Raw genomic sequence first — 20,864 nt, forward strand, 5'->3', positions numbered from 1 at the left:
AGTATTTTTTAGTTATCACTTTGACCCATATACTTTCCTTATTCATAAGGATTTTCCATAGAAGTTTCATTTGTAGGGCTTTATTAGCTGCTTCAGAAGATTTTATTCCCAATCCACTAACCGATTTTGTAAACAAACTGAGCGCTGAGAAGGATTCTTATTCCAGATAAAGTCTCTGTTAATTTTATCTAATTTATTATGCATTGACGATGGTACGACTTAGAAGGAAGCTTTGCATTTGAAAAGTTTCCTTTGTGGCTAAATTAGCATTGATCAGAACTAGTCTACCTGCTTGCGATAATAAATTTGCCTTCTATTTCAATAATTGAGTGCAAGAAGATTGAATAATACTTTCGAACGTATTTTTGGCAAATGACACCTCCTTTAATCCCCTAAGATCAATCCCCAAAAGATTAAGCAGAAAACCTAGAACAAATAGGTTCGGTAGAGGACAGACAAAAGATAGGTTCGGGAAAACAACACAATACAACACTTTCCAACTTTCTCTCATTCATCACTTCCCTCACACACAAGTACTCCAACTATAAAGCACAAAACACAGCTTTGATTACACAAAAAGAAAAGATTATATTATACTACTACACCATTACTCATACATAATTCTTTCACTAAACTTTAATGGCGGATGTGAGAGACAGACACTGAATGTAGTATTCTCAAAGCAATACTTAACTTAGTCTAACATTACATATCATTTCATCTACTACTTTCTCAATCATCTAACCACATTCGATTTTGACACCCACTTTTTTCATCCTTCTTTCTTTTTCATTCCCCTATTAATCCCCTTCTTCCTTTCTTTACCCAATTCTTCAAACTAACAATTACCCTTTTATTTTGATTTTTTCCTCTTTTTTGGTCAGATTTTATTTTCATCATGATTTTTGGATAATTCCATTTTGGTGAATATTTGTATGTATTTTCAATTTGAATTTAAATTTAAATTTAAATTTAATCGGGTGTGGAAGAGTTATGGCTGCTAGTGAAGCGTTGTCGTTTAGTGTAGCTTCAGTAGTTGAAGATGTTCTTCAACAGCACGAAAATCGTCCCTCCAGACGTCTTGATTTAGATTCTCGAAGAGCTGAGGAAGCTGGTACAATTCTCTCCTTTTAAAAAAAAACTATGCATTCACATTTAGTTGGTGTAATTTTTTTGAAAATGTGATTAATGCAAACAATGTGGTTTTGATGATTGAATAATGTATGTATATAGCTATAAGGAGATATGAAGCATTCAATTGGCTTAGGAAGATGGTGGGAGTAGTAGTTGCGAAAGATCTACCAGCCGAGCCGTCGGAAGAAGAGTTTAGGCTTGGTTTGAGAAGTGGGTTGATCCTTTGCAATGTGTTGAACAAGGTTCAACCTGGGGCTGTATCAAAGGTGATTATCTAGCTTTGTTAGTAGTTTACTGTATTGGATTGGTGGTGGTTTGCTGAATTATGTATTGGATTTTCAGGTGGTTGAGAGTCCCACTGATTCTGCCTGTATACCTGATGGAGCAGCTCTATCTGCTTACCAGTATTTTGAAAATGTCAGGAATTTTCTTGTGGCTGTCGAAGAAATCGGTCTTCCTTCTTTTGAGGCCTCTGATCTTGCGCAAGTAAGGATCTCTCTTGTGTCTGGTGAACCAAATAAGATGTTTTGTATTCATGAATTCCCATTTTCTCGAGCAGGGGTCCGACCCATACTGACTTTTTAAGTTCATATACTTTTAACATAAAGTAGCTTGTGACCTCCCTGGCCAATGATGGATTTTAGTTATCTTGAGCAGGGTTCGCCCCATGCTGGCTTTTTAAGTTAATCTACATTTCACTATGAACTACCACACGGCCCCTCGTTAGCCCAATAGTTCAGACACGCCCCTTATTTTTTGCTCCAAGATCAACCACAGGTTTCGATGATGTGTAGAGAAGATGTTGGATGTTTGTTTGTTCATAAATTCAATTCATGACATTCTTATCTGAGATGTGTTTTGTAATGTAATTAATGTTCCTATGCATCTAGGGAGGAATATCAGCTAGGGTGGTGAACTCTGTTCTAGCCCTCAAATCCTATCATGAATGGAAGCAGGCTGGGGGTTCTGGTTTATGGAAATTTGGTGGTAATGTAAAACCCACCACGTCAGCTGTAAAACAATTTGTGCGCAAGAACTCGGAGCCTTTTACTAATTCCATATCCAGAAACTCGTCAATGTCTGAGAAATCTTTGACTCCCTTTTGCCAAGATGTTGATAATAATAGAATGGTTAGTGGATTTGAAGTTTTTGGTTTGGCGCTCTCACTTTGGTAAAAGTTGATTTGCCAAAACATTCATATGAGTTGCTGGTCTCAATTTTGCAGCCAAGTTCCAGATCCTTGAGCTCACTTGTACAGGCACTTTTATCGGACAAGAAGCCTGAAGAAGTGCCACAGGTTCGTTCACAAGTATTCATGTCCTGATATAAGCTTTATAACATATAATCCTCCAGTAATAGAACTGTTTTCAATCTTTCTTGACCTATGGCCGTGAAATCCCATAGTTGCGTCACAGTGCATAATGTTCTATAGTTGTGCTTATGCACAAGGAGATACACTTACAGTGACATTGAGCAAGACTTGTTTCAAGAAAGATGGCAAGATGTGAGATATGCTTCGCTTTACGTTTGTATACCCAAGTAAAAGCCGCTTAAAACTGTGTCTGGATAATGTTTTTGTGGAAACCATTAGCTCCTTCGCATTGTGCTCTATAGATTCAGAGACCAACTAATATCATTTCAGTAAATGCAATATGAATAACCATCTTCTCTTATTGTCAATTCAGCAAGCACTCTTATCTGTAACTTGGGCTTTTAACATTTTTATTTGCAGTTGGTGGAGTCAGTACTCAGTAAGGTTGTGGAGGAGTTTGAGCAGCGTATGGGAGCCCAAAATGACCTGGTATGTTTAATGATTGCAAGTAAAGGATGTGACGAGAGATAGTAACTGAAGTCTGCAAAGTAATTCAGGCTGAATAATTTGTCTGTCATTTTCATGTCACTCCAGATGAATCAACCAAGGCAAGGAACATCAAAAGAATTATCTGCATTTCATGGAAATAAATCATTTACAAAAATGTCTTCTGATAACTTTAAGGTTTGTTGATTCATATCTTATTTAGTCTGCCACGACTCATGATCATGAGTATATATTTTTTTATATATCATGAGCCAAACATCAACTTCAAGTGAACTGGCCATAGTCCATTGGACAACTTTTACCTCATGCATCACTATACTATGTACCAATGTTGACGACATTCCAAATGCTATGCTACAGGCTGAAGATATAAATTATCCTGTAACAAAGAAGGAGACCTTTCGTGGCAAACATACCAGCGATGAGAAGTTGAAAGGCCAGCTTGTTAAGCAAAGGGAGATTTTCAATAAGCAAGGACATGATATACAGGTCAAACTTTTTGCAGATCCTATAAACTAGTAGTCAGTGATGTGGATGATTCTCGTGTTCTTCATGTAATACTAAATGATGATTATGCATACTATAGGAGCTGAAACATACTCTTCAAACTACTAAAGCTGGCATGCAGTTTATGCAATCAAAATTCCATGAAGATCTTCGCAATCTTGGTAAGTGGTTGTTTGCTGTCAGTTTATCAGATGGAAGAGTAAAGAGATTTCTGAGGTTTAAACTTGAGTGTTGTCTTCTGACCAGGCTCACACATGCATGGCCTAGCTCAAGCTGCTTCTGGGTATCACAAGGTTCTTGAAGAAAATCGCAGGCTGTATAATGAAGTGCAAGATCTCAAGGGTAAATTGGATATCTGTTTTACTACCTTATTCTTTCCTCTATAACTTGTAATGATCTATGTTACTATACCCTTATTTACTCATGTCCGACCGGACCAACCCCTCGACAGTCGTCCTTGAATCCGAACAGACTCTTGTGTAGGATACTTCAAATCGAATCTGAGATTCTGAGATACTTAGTTAATGATAACAAATTGTTATTTTCATCTTGAGTTAATTTGTTAAAACGTTTCCACTGAGCAGGGAGTATCAGGGTTTACTGTCGTGTAAGACCCTTTTTAGGCGGGCAGCCAAGCTACACAAGTGCCATTGAACACTTTGAGGAAGGAAATATAACAATCAGAGCACCTTCTAAGCATGGAAGCGGTCACAAATCCTTCAGCTTTAACAAAGTGTTTGGGCCATCAGCGACACAGGGTAAGTAATCGTCAAGTAATTCCTGTATACTCTTAAGGGCTTAGTTTGGTTGGGGGTAATCTGTTAAGGGAGTAGAAAAGGAAAGTTGGAGGTAGTGGCAGTCATTAAAAGAAGAAAGAGATGAAGATATGGTAATAGTTATCCCATAAGAGAGGGTAATATTCATCCACCTCCTCTTAAGGTAACACATTACCTTCATATAAGAGTAGTAGCTCATTATTAACCCTCTTTAATCCTCCCTTCACCATTTATTACCTCCTTTTCTCTTCACCTTTGAACCACGGTAATCAGAAAGCAATTACCTCCAATCCATGCATGCCCAAAATGACTATTTAGATTTTAAAGTACTGATAATTTGGATCTTCCATCATGTACTGCAGCTGAAGTCTTCTCGGATATGCAGCCACTTATTCGGTCTGTTCTTGATGGTTACAATGTGTGTATATTTGCATATGGCCAGACAGGCTCAGGGAAAACTTTTACTATGGTAATACTTGTTTGATTAGATTGCTGAGAAAGTAAAGTTATGCTGCATTCTTTTGCTGATCAACCTTCTTCTTTTCTTGTCTCTATGTGTTCAGTCTGGACCAAGAGACCTGACGGAGGAGAGTCAAGGTGTTAATTACAGATCTTTGGGTGACCTATTCTATCTCGCAGAACAGAGGAAACACACGTTTCGTTACGATGTTGCTGTCCAGATGATTGAAATATATAATGAGCAAGTTAGAGATCTTCTTGTTAGCGACGGACTGAATAGAAGATATCCTTTGTCAATTTCTAACAGTCCAATTTATATATTCTTATCTTAATCAGTTTAATTCCTTTTTCCCCAATTTTTTCTTTAATTCAATCATACATTAGAAATTCGCAATAGTTCTCAAAATGGGCTAAATGTCCCAGAAGCAAGTCTTGTTCCGGTGTCATCAACATCTGATGTAATACATCTCATGAATGTTGGACATCGAAACCGAGCGGTTGGTGCAACAGCCCTAAATGACCGTAGTAGTCGTTCTCACAGGTACCTTTTATCTATGTTTTTTTAGTAATCTGTTGGGATCTTTTTGCAGGCGGAACTTATGGTGTATTCTGATCTGCAGTTGTTTAACGGTGCACGTTCAAGGTAAAGATCTGACAACGGGTGGCATACTGCGAGGGTGTATGCATTTGGTTGACCTTGCAGGAAGCGAAAGGGTGGATAAATCAGAGGTTACCGGAGATAGGCTAAAAGAAGCTCAACACATTAACAAATCTCTCTCAGCTTTAGGAGATGTGATAGCATCGCTTGCTCAACGAAACGCGCATGTTCCTTACAGAAATAGCAAGTTGACTCAGTTGCTTCAAGATTCACTAGGTGAGTCAATGTCACGTATCCTCAGTCAATATAACCGTGTTAAGGAAAAAAACCTCATACTAATACCAAAAAAAAAAAAGGATCATAATTCACCATTACCAATATTCTAAATCTATTGTTAAAGTTCTCTGTAACTAACTTTCACTTATTTATCATTTGGTAAAAATAATTATTCAACAATCTTCTTTTAGGAAAAAGTCTACGTTTTTACGACTTTCTTGGCTTTACGGTTATACTAGTTTTATACCCGTGCAAAAAATGCACGGGTCATAATAGCAAGCGCTATTATTATATACATGAACATATAATTGAGCGTGATTAAATGTTCAATACTGTGACAATATAAATAGTGCATATTTGGAGATTCGGATTTTGATAAATATTAGATTTGAATATTAGATAATATACAACCGTATTTTATTAGAATTATATTAAAAGTATTTGACATGTTAGATGCGTAGTATTTGACATGTTAGATGCGTTGGAATGTATGTAAATTGTGAAATTTTAACTTATGTTTTAACATGAAGTAAGTAATTAAAATAGAAATAAGAATAGGAATTGTGTTGAGGAGAAAGGGTAATTAAATGAATAAGAAAACATGGGCGACTCACATATAAAAATTCAACCGCCAATCAGAAGCCAAGAAAAAACTCGGCTTTTATACTATGTAGATTATTCATTTTTTCCTTTCCTTTTTTACCATCATTATTTTTCTTGTCATTAACAGTTTCAAATGATGATTCATGTTCCTTGACCCCAAATCAGTTCGGGATTAATAGTAGTTGTCACATGACTTGATTGTGTTGTGATTGCAGGAGGACAGGCCAAAACACTTATGTTTGTTCACATAAGTCCTGAACCTGAAGCTGTTGGAGAAACTATTAGCACACTGAAATTTGCGGAGCGGGTTGCAACTGTTGAACTTGGTGCTGCCCAAGTAAATAAAGATGGTGCAGATGTAAAGGAGCTTAAGGAGCAGGTAAAAACCATCTCTCAGTAGTTTACTATCTCTCAGTAGTTACTGCATGTTCTCTCTTTACTTTGCTGATACAATATTCATGTTAAGTTGTTTGTGTGCGGTTTCAGATTGCTAGTCTCAAGGCGGCTCTCGCAAGGAAGGAGGGACAATCTACCCGTCCTCGCCATTTAGAAGCTAGAAGTCCTGAAAGATGTAGACTTAAAGCTGATGGCCCTTCTCCTATTCGTCCTAATCACCGACAACCAATGGGAGATGTTGCCAACGCAGAGGTAATAAATATTCACCAAATTTTGTACATTCAGAACATTTTTTATCTTCTCAATACTTTATTCTAGTTTTCTATCTTCCATTAACTTCAACTTCTATTAAATATCGGCCTTAACTCAACTTATTGGCCGTTAACTAAAGGATATTCAACTTTATGCGCGGGTATTTTCCGATATATAAAGGGTTGCCAAAGACAGCCGATACAAGGCTGCTCATAAAGCCCCGTTCCTAGACCGATATGGCTTATATGTTTGATGTAAAAACAAGTCGCACTAAACCATGACACTAGACGTGCCACCGCACGGTAGTATGCAACCTCAGTTCATGATCCTATTTGATACCGAGACCCATTTTGTAAGTTACTTTATTATCTGATTAGATTAAAAGGAGCCAATTGGATTGGGATGCAAAAAAGAAAAAGGAAGTAAGGAAGTAGAGACAACAAAAATGGAATGGAGCGGATAAAAGACATCCGTTACATGTAGATAATGAGCTAAGACCATCTTAAGCTTATAACATACTAACATAGTTATTGTAAGTATCATTAAATGAACTAGATAGCATGAAAAGAGGAGGTAATAGGACTGTATGGCACATCATCTAACGCCTTTATATGCATACATTCATACTTTACCCTGTTGTTTACACAGGTATTTTCCAAGTCTACTTCTCGACAGAAACGACAAAGCTTTGATCTCGATGAGTTGTTAAAGAACTCACCTCCATGGCCTCCTGTAATTACACCTGTGCAAAATTGCGGAGATGAGGAAAAAGACACAGATTCCGGTGAATGGGTGGACAAGATCATGGTGAACAAGCAAGATTCCATTCCAAAACCCGAGAATCAATTGCGTTGTTGGGAAGCTGAGAATGGAGACATGACTGATTCCTCCTTTTACCAGAAATATTTTCCAGACGGTCCTAAACTATATTCGGATCAATCATATAACATATTTAGTGGAAGTAACCAATTCGAAGTAACCCATGGCGATGACTTGAATGAGCTTGATGCTGCCACAAGTGACTCATCTGAGCCTGATTTGCTCTGGCAATTTAATCATAGTAAACTTCCTACACTCTCAAATGGAAATGGGATGAAGACGAAGAAATTTGATGTAAAGCCATCTAAGAGTCCAGAATTGAGGTAATCATTTGTTTAGCAGTTGTTTTTTATTGATGAACTTGAAGAATTACTCGTAAATTAGGTACTTAGGTCCTAGGAAGAGAACTTCGTAATTCTGTCAAGGAACTTCTGTTATATGAACCCAATAACTTCAGGAATTCAGTCAATCTGAAACTAGTCCGTTTTATGCAGAAATCATCGCTGTCAGATTACTTAACTGACAGGCTACTGATGGTTCATGCATTCTGATTTCTGACAGATGGTTTAATGTTGATATCATGTGAGACCAACCCATTTAATTAGGAGAAAAAGGAACATACATCAGATGTACTACCTCCAATTTTTTTGTTTTTTGAGCATATATGTATTTTTTTTGAGCTTATTATCTCAAACTTTATTTGTTTTTGAGTATGTGTGTATTTTTTTGAGCATAATAAAGTTTATAAGTTAGATTTTAATATTTTTTCGTCAAAACTCAAATTTAACTAAACTTATATGTAATGTTTTTGAGTTTTATTGTAATTTTGTAGAGCTTAATGTTTAAGTGAATAAACTCAGAAACTTCATAGTGAAACTCAGAAACTTTAAAACAAAACTCAAAAACTTTATTATAATGCTCAGAAACTATAGAATTTGAGGTAGTACATCAGATGTATAATCCTCTTACTGTTTAATTAGTTGTACCACAACCCGTTAACCCACTAATAAAAAAGAGAAACTGCCTAACTCTCATATGGATGCTCTCATGATATATTATGACACGATCTCATGAGGATTTGTGCGAATGTTATACATAAGTGATATTTTATGCATTCTGATATGTTGCGTACCATTGCAGTAAGTCCATTTCAACACTAGGTCCTTCACCTTCCAAAAAGTTACAGAATGGGCGAATCCAGAAAAATGGAAGACAGCAACATGTTTCCGTTGAGGGGAAAAGGAGGCCTGGAAACAGAAACTAGACAGCTGGTTTTTTAAGGGTATTATTTTTTCATTCGTATTGTTTCCTTGGGGTGTTTTTTATTGTCGTCCCTTCGGGTTTTGGTGGTGGTTGTTGAGTTTGTATTTTGAGGGTGAGATGAAGATTTGTGTGATAATACAAATATTTTTTTATTCGTTCTGTAAAACTTTGTTACATACACAATTCAGCAATAATCCCAGTTGCTTGTTTCTATATACAAATCCAGAAACTTGAAGAGAGGAGTTTCACTTGTGTTACCATTGTTGTTCCAACTTCCATACCCGATAATATGGCAATATGGCGGAAAATGAAAAGACAATTTCAAAAATCTGAAGATTTGATATGCTGTTTTATTTTATTTAGGGATATTTTATATAGTCTACCTAAAATTTTTGACTTTTTATATGATATATCATACTTTTTAAACATCATAGATATTTCTAATTGTTGTTTATCATTATCACTAAAGTGCCCTAAACTTTATTATTCATCAATTAAACTCAGTTTTAGGCGTTAAGTGATGACTTAGATGCGTAACCAAGCATGTCATTTATTATCCCATGACATAAGGACTCTATAATGCTCAATATTCATCTCGATCCTAATTTTTATTGATATATATGGGCTAAAAAAAATTCGATGGAAAATTTATTGATTCCCTACCAAATTATCACGACTAAAGATGGATATTGAGCCTAATAGAGTTCTTATGTCATGGGAATGATAAATGACAAGCTTGGTTACGCTTCTAAGTAATCACTTAACGCCTAAAACTAAGTTTAATTGACGGAAAATAAAGTTTAGGGGCACATTTAGTAATAATGACAACAATTAGGGGTACCATGTATGTTTTAAAAAGTGTTGGGTACCATGTAAAAAGTTGAAAAATTGAAGGGTACCATATAAAATATCCCTTTTATTTTTTAATGTTTGCATATTCTTGCATTTATTGCCTGGAGTCATCGTCTCTCTCGGTCCGCCAAATGAACATTGCCAAGCTAATTCATGGTGGTTCTGTTCGAAAGAGACGACGAGCAAAAACGAAGGCCAAAATTGGTGTCTATTCTCTCAAACCTGCACATCACATTATCTCCCTATACATTGAAGATTATATGGCATTGGACTATTGGAGTGAGGCTGCCGAAGAAAAGGCTATGAAAACGGTTTACAAAATGTCGTACCATATTAATAAAAAAAAAAAAAAAAAAAAACACGCAGTCTGGACTTAAACCATCATATATATTATGATGAATAATTTATTCTCACATACACAAATTAAAAGTTTTAAAAGGAAAAAAAAAAACTCACATAAATGGGTGACTCCATATGGAGTGAACCCAATGATGTTACAAAAGCAATAAAAAACACACAAAACTCAATACAAATTTTATTATCTATAGTCATCTCCTTGATTACTCACACCAATTCAACGAGACGTTCAATTACTCCGTATTCAATGGATTGTATTGGTTCAAGCATAGAGCTGAGGATTGGCAGCGAGGTATTCTGAAGCAGCCTCGAACATCTTCTTGAGGTTCTGTTTCCCAGCTGCTACGTGCTCATCTGTCACCACAAAATCTCCCTTGGTGTGGTAGTGTACCACCATTGTGTAGTGGGTCCCGCTACCAGAAGCCTCAAATCTGCTCTCGTAAACTACGCATTCAAGGTTTTCACGAAGGACATCGCCTTCAATGGTTGTGTACTTGCAGTAGAACTTGCCTGCATCAATTTCATCTACTCTGTTTTTCGCGTATTTGAATGGTTTTCCTGCATAATATGACATAATTTGTTAGTAATATTCAAGTAATATAAACAGAGACAAAACGAGAGAGAGAGATACAAGGTTGAAACTGACCATCAGGAAAGTTGAGTTGTCTGACACACCCAACAGTGCCGGGTTCACCATGAACTAAGTCTACACTTTTCACAAAACTTGGCAACGCTTTGGGCAAGAAATTATGGCTATCAATACAGAAAGCATTGAACAACCTGGCCGCGGCCACAGGGCTAGTGCAGTCGACCAATGTGTGTGTTGAAACGCCCATGATCGATGTTTTTCTTATGGAGAAATATGACAAGTTTTAGCTGAGGTTTGTGAGTTGCTAGTGTAAGTGAAGAAAGTTGATACAAATCTTGGTTAATTTGGTTTGGTATTTATAATGGAATTTCGAGGGCCGCCTCATCGCGTTACATTAAATTCCATCAAATATCATCACGTCGAATATTATGCAGCTTACAATATTGAATTTGAATTGTAAACAAACGAGATTCTACCATACTTCCTACTTCCTAGTTCCTCCGTTCTTTTCATTGTTTACTTTTAATTAAAATACCGCTCATAAGTAAAAATGTAAATAAATGATTGAAACAGATGAAATACTCTTTTTTGTTTATACCGTCACGTCCGTTAGATTTAATTCAAATTCGAGTTAGGTAGGATGACTAGGGAAGAAACAAAGCTGACTCATAAATTTTAACATTGTTGCATTATCATGACTTATACGTATGATAAAATGACCACTAAAACTTGGGAGAGACCGTCTCTCAATAAGTTATTGAGAGACCAATCTTTCGTACCCTTTTATTTATATTTCGTACCCTTTTTATGGTTGATCGTGACATAGTATTTTCGTACCTATTTACATAATAAATGTACCCATTTTATCATTAATCATGATTTGTACCTATTTTATTACCTTTAGTACCACTTTTTCTTAAAATTGTACAATGGTCTCTCAATGAAGCTTATTAAGAGACCGTCTCTCAGGAGACCTACTGTAAAATGACATTGAGTTGAAAACGAGTTTGGACTATAAGACCATGCTAAGAAGATTCTAAAAAATTGAACTCTCTTCATTGTAAATATTTTGACTCCCTCTTCCCCAAAATTATCTTTATATTTGATTAGCTTGAGTGAAAATATAATTTTTTTTTTTAACATGATAATAAATATTTGCTTTTATTGCACGAGAGTTGAGAAGCATTCGCAAAAGCGAAATGGAAAAAAAAATGTTTTACTGTAAAAAAAAAGCACCTTAAATATTTTGCAAAGTCAATCCGAAAAAATAATTTTGGTTAAATAGGTATGCATATTTTAATCTCTTTTACATATTTTGGAAAATGTTTATAATCTATATATCTATATCTATCTATATAAAAGTATAGTAGATGAACCGCTAGACACGTGGCAGTCCCACAATCACTTTCACATTAGCTTTTTCCCGCCTAAGTATAATCTACAATTTAGGCATCTTTTCAACATCTTTTTATATAAAGACCTTCTATATCTATATAAAACTATAGGGTGTTGATTTTCGCAGTACATGTTTTACTCATTATAGTACACTATTGACAATTATACCCTACTCATTTCCCCTCCCATTTTCTCTCTCTAACTTCTCTCTAATCTATTTTCTCTAATTTCACCCATCCTATGATTAATGAACAATCATGTACTAGTGTACTACATTGCTAAATTATTTACATAACACAAATAATTATATGATACTTATCATATGTTGATAAATTATATACTTTGTTACTCGATTATTTTTACAAACACGTTTACTACATTCATAAACGTACGTAGTACATTTGGGGAAAAAAAATAAGGGTATCCAATCAATTAGGAGTACTATGTACAACATGTACTACATTGAAAAAAAAAAAAAAAAAAAAAAAAAAAAAAAAAAAAAGTAAAATCCATCCAAACTCCTTCGTATTTCCGTATGTACTACGTTGCTAGTCGCCGTCCATCCTCCATCAGCGGCCACCTCCCCAACACCACCACCACCGTCAGCCATCATCTTGCTACGCACCATCCCGCTACCCACCAACACTAGCCACCATCCTGCTACCCACCAACAGGTCCAACACCCTCCACGGCACCACTACCAACAAACTCCACCAACCGAGACCACCAACCTCATGTCGACTTCCTCTACCGGCCCACTGTGCCGCCGTCTCTACCCGTCTTACCCTCCGACCATCATTGAACAAGCAATCCAAAATTCTAATTAATCTCATACATGGAACAGCCAAATTCTTAAAAAAAACGGAAATATTAAACTAATTTAATTGATAGATTGTAATTCATGAATTACATACATCTTCTCTAATCAGTTTAGGTTTCATAATCAAATATTTGATAGATTTGAGCGGGTGCGTGGTTGTTTTGGGAGAGAATTAGGTTTGTTTTCTTATTTTAGTTCAAGGGTATGTAAATGGAAAAAAATGTGTAAAAAGTACTGTAATGAGTAAAATTTGTACTGCGAAAATAAATTACGAAACTAGGGTATACGAGCCAAAAATACTAAACGGGAATAATCTAAAAAGATTATATTCAATATGGACTCAATGATGGAATCTTTATAATACTATCCAAAAATAATAATTCATATAATCAAAGGATGATAATCAACCTAATTTATTACGGTATTTATTATTAATTTTAAATTATTACAATATTGTTAACCCGTTTTAAATTTTATAGGATTATAAATAAAAATTATTACAATATTGTGACACACTTTATTGGATTTCCTCACAAGTTTCTTCACACATTGGTTTCAGCAACTTCTCTGCAGAAGTTAAAGTTGTCAAAGTTGCAAGATTTGGTCAATATTTTTGTTTACATCCATGCGGCTATTTTTTACCTTCTTATTGATATTTTTAATTTAAAAGTTTTCTCTTTTTTTTTTGTGATGATAATAAAAAGGAAAAAAAGATATTGACGTCTTGGCGAAAGAAATTTGTTAATAGATCTTTTTATCTCTTTTATATTAATATGAAACCATAAACAAAATAGTCAATTCTTATATCTCATACGTCAAAAATTATTTATTTTATTTGTTTAATTAGTCATGAACATTGAAAGTATTTGGATCAATCCGAATTCTCATATAAGACGGCAATATTCATCTTAAGTCTAAGAAGGGTCAAATATATACCACTTGTATATACATTCTTATATCATATACACACGTGTTATGTAATTAACCCGTCTTAAGGAAGACTTATTGTTTAATCAAATAGAAACAAATGAATGATATATTAGATGATCTATAGTTATTAGTTTATTACACATCCACTTTATCACTTATCTAGCATTACTATGATCTTTTGGGGGGTAACACATTAAAGAAGATATGTTTTTTTCTATTTACGTTAAGTGTGGAATGAGTGACAACTCGCATATCCAACTCTTCCTTTCTATAGTTGTTGCTAATTACTCGGTAGTACATATTAGTTACTCACAATTTCATATGTACATGTACTTTGTCATTATTTCACTTATTAATATTTATACCCTTCATTTTATTCTTACCAATTGGTCTTAGTTAAAACCATATTAACTTAAACGTCTCATATCACTCCTTTCATTTTTCTTTTATTTTAATCGGTTGTGAAAGTCGACTTCTTAACTTTATGATAGTTTTGCACAATAGTTTTTGAATTTTTTTTTTTCTCTTTTTTAAGCATGAATTTATGTATTTTATTTTTTTCATTTACTTTTTAATGTATCCTAATGTAAATTAATTATACTTTTTTTTACATTTATTAAGGGGTTGTTTGATTGCCCTTGGAAAAACATAGGAAATGGAACTTCCCATGAATTAGAAATAATGGAGTTGTTTAGTTGTCACTCTTTTGTAAAAAAATGAGGGAAGTTGCACTTTTTTTTTTGATGACGAGGGTTGAATTCCCCCCGGGCCCATGCATTCCCGCACCACCACATGTACCATGTAAGCCACCCCCTTCGGGGGCTGCAGTGGCCAAGTGATCATCGCCCCAGCTGGTAGTCGAACCCGGGACCTCTCAACTCCTGCATTTCTGCAAGTTTCAAGGTTTAACTCGGTTACCACTGGACTAACACCATTTTTCATGGAATTGACTTCCTACAAAAATGTAGGAAGTTGCTTACAAACAACCCTTGGTAAGTTTAAGTTTCTGTAAAAGTAAGTTCTCACGTTGACAACCAAACAATTTTGGGAAATTCCCATGAATTGGATGAGGGGGTTTATTTCCCATGATATTGTATTTCACGTGATCTTGCAATTCTCGCATCAACCAAACGACCCCTAAGAAATCTTATTCAACCTCCAATATTACTTCATTGATATTTACTCTTGTCAATTCAAGACGATTTCGTACGTTTGATTAAAATATATCTAACATATATTTAAATGGACATAGAAATCCCGAGACAATCTCATAGTCTCAACATTTTGTAATATGTGAATGTATAATTATCACATATTTCATACAAAATAAACAAGTCATGATAATTTTTTTTTTTATATAAATTTATATAATAATGCTTACACATGAAAATATGTAATGCATTTATGCATACCCGTGTAATTTTGCACGGGTTCTAAACTAGTTTATTAAATAAAACGAGTTTGTGATAATGGTTAGTTTGATTATTAAAAACCCAATACCAAATAAATTTTTTTGAAAGACAAGAGAAAAAAAAATGCTCATTCTTTGATGACTATTCATTCATTTAATGATTGGGGGTGATCTTTGGTTCCAAATTATTAGATTAATTCAATTGAAAGACTTTTCTTCTCATCATCATGGAATAATGGACTATTAAGCAAGAGCAGCCCTTGCTGAATAAGAAGGCATCGATCTCTAGAAGGTCTATCTATATCTTTTCCAATTCTTGCTAAATTTAAACGTAATATAGTTATGGATATGGATGTCTAAACAATTAGTCTCACTTTAAATAGGTATATTCATTTGAAGTGTAGACAGGTCAAATATGTCATCACTTGCATAATAGGACAAAGTGGTGACATCCCACTTTTTGTTTATCTTATTATGAAAGTGGTGTGATATTTAACCCGTCTACAACTTTAAACGAATAGTGTCCATCTAAAGGGAGAATTTGTGATGTCTAATTTGGCATGCTAAAATGACTAAATGAGCGAACTATCATTATTAGGCATAATATTTTAACTACCACTCACTCTATTAAAATGGCATTATTTCATTCTTCATAATATAGGGATAGCATAGTAATATTACCTCTATTTTTAAATCTTCCCAAAATGAAAAATAGGCCATTAAAAGTTAATTTGAGGGAATAACTTAGATTCTTGGTTGAACTTTGATGCGGTTCTAATTTACGTACTTTTAACCACTTAACCAACCTCATTTTACATGTCAATCGACCTAATTAGTATCGCCTTCATAGTCATTTGTTTTCTATTTGCTATTTCCTCCCTTTTCTGTTGTTTTGTAGGGAAGAAGCTAAGTGGAGCGGTTTTAGCATGATTTTGGACTAAAACGAAGGCAAATCGACTCATTTGAAGATTGGAAATGAAGAGAAGAGATGGTACGAAGACCCGTGGGTCAATAAAGCAATATTTTGGGTGTTATGAAGCTACTTCACACGACCTAGGATCAGCTCCCACGAGTCTAAGGGCAGCCAAGCCTTAGAAGGAGAAGCATTGACAGAACTCGCCCGAGTTACAGGGGAACTAGAGCGGAGAAATTAAATCGACCGAGTTGAATAAGAATTCGCCCGAGTTTAACGACAGGGTTCCACCTCGCGAAGAGAACTTGCCCGAGTTTACCCAGTCGAATTCAACGAAAGGATTTCACTTTGCAAGGAGAACTCGCCTAGGTTTACCCAGAACTCAAGCGAGGCTACAAATACCTCACCCTTCCGCATTTTCACTAAACACTCCAATCACTTATCCTAATCTTGTAACTTTATATAAATACCCTATTTCGTAATTATTAAACGGGGGTGGGACTAATAGTCATGAGTGCTTCATTAGCCTTAAGTTTTAGATAATCCTTCCTTAGTTTTAGACCTAATCTGATTACTGCTCTTTATTCCTTCCATAATATACATTAATCTTTTAATAATTATTCTTTCATTTTACTCTTCAATATTTTAAATTATCTCAGATTTATTGGGTATGTATTTGAAGACTAAAGTGACAAGTTTTCATCGTTATGCAAGGATCCTTCTTTATTTATGTTCATTAGTTGGTATATCTCCTATTTCCTTTTAATCGTTTGTTACTACTTGCTTTATTTTATCATGTCTTGTTTAGATTGCATGTTTATTGTTATAGTTAGTATGTTTAGCATAATGATTAGTATGTAGTGATCCCACTAGGATTAGTGGGGAATTATAGGTTTGATTAAGGGATAATTCTTGTTTATTGGGTTAAATTGTTGAATACTTGTCTTACTTCTAGCTTATGCACACTTAGACCTGTCAAAACTCGACCAGACCTAAAAACCCGACCCGCCCGACCCGTTTTTAGGGTTACAAACCCGGTTTTTTCCGACCCGCGACCCGAACCCGAACCCGAACCTGAAATGACCTGTTATTTTAGGGTCAAAACCCGACCCGAACGAGTTGACCCGTTGGGTCAAAGGTAAATCATGAATTTTATTAAAATATTAATTTTTATATATTATATTTGAAAAAATAATTAAAAAATTATGTTTATTACTTAAAATTACACACAACTAAAAAGTCAATTTTATATAATTTTTATAATATTTAATAATAAAATAATACTTAAAAAACTTTATTTTAATAATTATGTCAATATAGATAATGTAGAAGTTGAATATGATTAAAATATTAATTTAAATATGTTTTACTTTTTTTTAAAAAAAAATTAATTAAAAAATCGTATAAAAAAGACGTTAAAAACTATTTCTTGACCCGTATTCTGACCTTAACCCAACCCATGTGTGACCCAACCCGTATATGACCCGGCCTGACTCGCCCAACCCGCTTGACAGGTCTATGCACATTACATGTTCGATGAAATGCTTGTTTGACAACTCGCATGATTCTTCACTTGTTTTATACACACCCATATAATCGAGAGCTTTAGATTGTATTGGAACTTGCATAATGTTAGTAGACCGACCTTGTGTATGCTAAAGCTAGCCTACTTGTTTAAGTAAGACTACCCTTCGACATGAAGCCCAACCTACTAGTTACCTTAGTCACCTTGATAATAGTTGCCCTGGAATTTACCCGAACCCGAAATGACTCGACCCAATCCCACCTAACCCGAACTTTTGCAAACCCGGTCCTACTTCGATCCGGTTGACTCGTTTGTCAGGTCTATAATCTTGACATCCCACATGATTATAAACCATTTAATTTAGCAAATATTGAAAATTTTAGACGTAGACCTTCTAGATATCGTTGCCTTCTTATTCAGCAAGGGCTGCCCATGTAGAACAGCTTATGCTTATGGCAAGAAAAGTCTTACAAAATTTGAAACCAAAGACCATTCCTTTACTCTTATTGTACAGTTCACACCATCGTGGACTGATTAGTCATCAAATAAGATGATGCCTCATAGAAATCGACTATAAATATTAGGCCAAATAACCACATTTGTATCAACCTCCTTCACTTTCACTAGCAACCTTCAACTAAAACTTGTAATATTTTTCCATTTGTTAGCTCTTTAAGAAACAAATCGATAATGGGAGTTTCAACACACACAATGGTCGATTGCACTAGCCCTGTGGCCGCGGCTAGGTTGTTTAATGCTTTCTGCATTGATAACCATAATTTCATGCCAAAAGCGTTACCCAATTTTGTTAAAAGTGTAGACGTTGTTCATGGTGATGCCGGCACTGTTGGGTCTGTTAGACAACTCAACTTCCCCGAAGGTTGGTTTAATTATATTTCTTCTTGTAACTTAAAATGCATATACACATACATCCTACCTAGCTTGTGTTCTAGAATAGTTTTAAAGTTTGTCACCTACTTACGTTGTGTTTATACAACGTAATAATACGAGTAATTCTATAGGTAACTCGATCTGTCAGCGTCTATATGACTCAACTCGAGTATTTCTAACCAAGAATAATGGCATATTATGCAGGGAAACCCTTCAAGTACGCGAAAAACAGAGTAGATGAAATTGACGCAGGCAAGTTCTACTGCAAGTACACAACCATTGAAGGTGATGTCCTTCGTGAAAACATAGAATATGTAGTTCACGAGAGCACCTTCGAGCCATCAGGGAACGGGACTCACTACACGATGGTAACACACTACCACACCAAGGGAGATTTTGTGGTCACTGATGAGCACGTCGCAGCTGGAAAAGAGAACATCAAGAAAATGTTCGACACCGCTTCAGAATACCTCGCTGCCAATCCTCAGCTCTATGCTTGAACCAATAATGCTCTAAAGCTATAAATTGGGTTATAATTGATCCATTGAATACCTGCTTCTACTAAACGTCTCCTTGAATTGGTGTGATTAATCAAGGATATGGCTATAGAGAATAAGATTTTAATCGACTCTTATGCGTGTGTTTTGTTGCTTTTGTAAATTGTAACCAAAGTATTGAATAATCTGTTTCATTATAATATCTATCTATATTATTAAAGGGAGCTTTTTTCGAGCGATTACAGAGAGTCCAATCTTTTGAAACTACCTAAAATAATTATAAATAAAAATATATTTGGAGATAATACTAAGCTACTAAAATTCTATCATAATTTATGTAGATGTAATTGATTACAATTAGGGGGTGTTTGGTTGGATATATTGGAATGGAATGGAATGGATTTGATCCATTCCATTGTTTGGTTGGGGTGATTTAGAATGGAGTTAGATACCCAATGGATTCTAACTCCACCCCAACCCCTTGGAATCCCATACCCACCCTCCCCCCTTGGATTCAAACTCCATTCCCACCTTCTATAATTTATGATGAACCAAACAAGATAAGACAAGTATGGATTTAGAATCCCATACCACCATACTATCAAATTCCATTCCATTCCATTCCGACTTGTTGAACCAAACGACCCCTTATAGTGTTTGGAATGTATCTCCCTACTGAGCACATTAATGTTTGGAATCTCCAACTTATATGAGATATTCTTAGATTAAAAGAATTAAATTAAATTAATATATTTGATAGTATTTGTATTAAATTAATATATTTGATAATATTTGTAGATTAAATTTCGTCTAAACAATATAGGTAGTAGACACAACTTCTAAATTCTAATTTACGTAAGGAGTATCAATTTGATTATGTATTGGAGACTTACTCCCACATTTTATATGTATAAATAGGAGATATTGATAGCCCGAAGACGAACTTCTTTTTACGTAATTCCCCTCCCCGTAGTATATTACTCCGTAGCTTTTTTACGCATAAAACATATTCCTATATTTGTTTGTTTAAAATAGGTTTACTGAATAATCTTCTCTTTATCGCAGGAAATATATATGAAGACTAAAGTACGGTGCTCAGTTATTGGAGTTTCGGCCGCAGATGACTCAGGGAGGACCAATATCGAATTCTTTATATATTAGCTTTTGTTGTTGCATATCGTTATTGGGAGACTTTACGTTTTTAATTATAGTCTTATTCTAAGTTTGACGGCATAATATGTTGATGATATCGCTTTACACTTTGTTATACATCTTTTGTTCTTCTTATTATGTTCTTTATAGTTTTTTTTCTTAGTTATTGTATTAATATGTACCACATATTATTTCTATACTTAATGAGCATCTTAAGTTTCGTTATTAATTTAATGATTTGTTGTTTGATAGCAGGTGTGTATGGGTACACTAAATCGAGTTAGGATGTTGACAGTTGACACACATTATAGTTCGTATTCATAATTTGGTACGTGTAAATGGAGGGAGCCTATTTCAATTCCTATGATTTTGTCATTACATTGTTACGCTTCGCCTTCATGATTCTTGAAGACTTCATATATTCAAGGGCTCTTTCCATAAATATGTACGGAGTATTATTTACGGTTTTAATGGTTTGTACCCTTATCTAATTTAAACATTCAATCCTCTTTAATCACGAGACAATCAATATATGATCAGTTTAGCAAGTTTTTGAATTGTTAATATATCTATTACTATACGGATATACGAGTTTATGATTTTTTTAATACATTTTATCTTTTTTATTAT

The 20,864-nt window shown here is 34.8% G+C and overlaps 3 protein-coding genes across 3 annotated transcripts; 2 read left to right on the plus strand and 1 right to left on the minus strand.

Annotated features, from left to right (window-relative positions):
- Positions 1-454: 454 nt before the first annotated feature.
- On the plus strand, positions 455-9,156 carry LOC141603268 (kinesin-like protein KIN-14I). The gene is made up of 19 exons (XM_074422890.1): positions 455-1,114; positions 1,234-1,400; positions 1,477-1,620; positions 2,025-2,264; positions 2,360-2,431; positions 2,867-2,935; positions 3,041-3,130; positions 3,314-3,442; positions 3,540-3,621; positions 3,707-3,802; positions 4,045-4,218; positions 4,599-4,705; positions 4,800-4,978; positions 5,075-5,236; positions 5,316-5,569; positions 6,388-6,551; positions 6,659-6,820; positions 7,469-7,962; positions 8,780-9,156. The coding sequence occupies exons 1-19, from the start codon at positions 994-996 to the stop codon at positions 8,901-8,903; spliced, it is 3,030 nt and encodes a 1,009-aa protein (XP_074278991.1). The 5' UTR covers positions 455-993; the 3' UTR covers positions 8,904-9,156.
- Positions 9,157-10,122: 966 nt separating this feature from the next.
- On the minus strand, positions 10,123-11,013 carry LOC141586738 (major allergen Pyr c 1-like). Its single transcript, XM_074408087.1, has 2 exons — positions 10,758-11,013; positions 10,123-10,669 (listed from the first exon to the last, which is right to left on the minus strand). Exons 1-2 carry the CDS (start codon positions 10,945-10,947, stop codon positions 10,374-10,376), a joined length of 486 nt encoding a protein of 161 aa, XP_074264188.1. The 5' UTR covers positions 10,948-11,013; the 3' UTR covers positions 10,123-10,373.
- Positions 11,014-18,295: 7,282 nt separating this feature from the next.
- Positions 18,296-19,282, plus strand: LOC141586806 (major allergen Mal d 1-like). The gene is made up of 2 exons (XM_074408200.1): positions 18,296-18,574; positions 18,790-19,282. The coding sequence occupies exons 1-2, from the start codon at positions 18,385-18,387 to the stop codon at positions 19,083-19,085; spliced, it is 486 nt and encodes a 161-aa protein (XP_074264301.1). The 5' UTR covers positions 18,296-18,384; the 3' UTR covers positions 19,086-19,282.
- The last annotated feature ends 1,582 nt before the right edge of the window (positions 19,283-20,864 follow it).

Source organism: Silene latifolia, chromosome 1 (assembly GCF_048544455.1).
Source record: "Silene latifolia isolate original U9 population chromosome 1, ASM4854445v1, whole genome shotgun sequence".
Lineage (NCBI taxonomy): Eukaryota > Viridiplantae > Streptophyta > Magnoliopsida > Caryophyllales > Caryophyllaceae > Silene > Silene latifolia.

Excerpts from the sequence above, each read along its gene's own strand:
- LOC141586738 (XM_074408087.1), bottom strand. The coding sequence starts at position 10,947 with ATGGGCGTTTCAACACACACATTGGTCGACTGCACTAGCCCTGTGGCC. Across the intron at positions 10,670-10,757 it reads ACAACTCAACTTTCCTGATG|GAAAACCATTCAAATACGCG; the intron begins GTCAGTTTCAAC and ends CATATTATGCAG.
- LOC141603268 (XM_074422890.1), top strand. The coding sequence starts at position 994 with ATGGCTGCTAGTGAAGCGTTGTCGTTTAGTGTAGCTTCAGTAGTTGAA. Across the intron at positions 1,621-2,024 it reads AGGCCTCTGATCTTGCGCAA|GGAGGAATATCAGCTAGGGT; the intron begins GTAAGGATCTCT and ends CTATGCATCTAG. Across the intron at positions 3,803-4,044 it reads TGAAGTGCAAGATCTCAAGG|GGAGTATCAGGGTTTACTGT; the intron begins GTAAATTGGATA and ends TCCACTGAGCAG.
- LOC141586806 (XM_074408200.1), top strand. The coding sequence starts at position 18,385 with ATGGGAGTTTCAACACACACAATGGTCGATTGCACTAGCCCTGTGGCC. Across the intron at positions 18,575-18,789 it reads ACAACTCAACTTCCCCGAAG|GGAAACCCTTCAAGTACGCG; the intron begins GTTGGTTTAATT and ends CATATTATGCAG.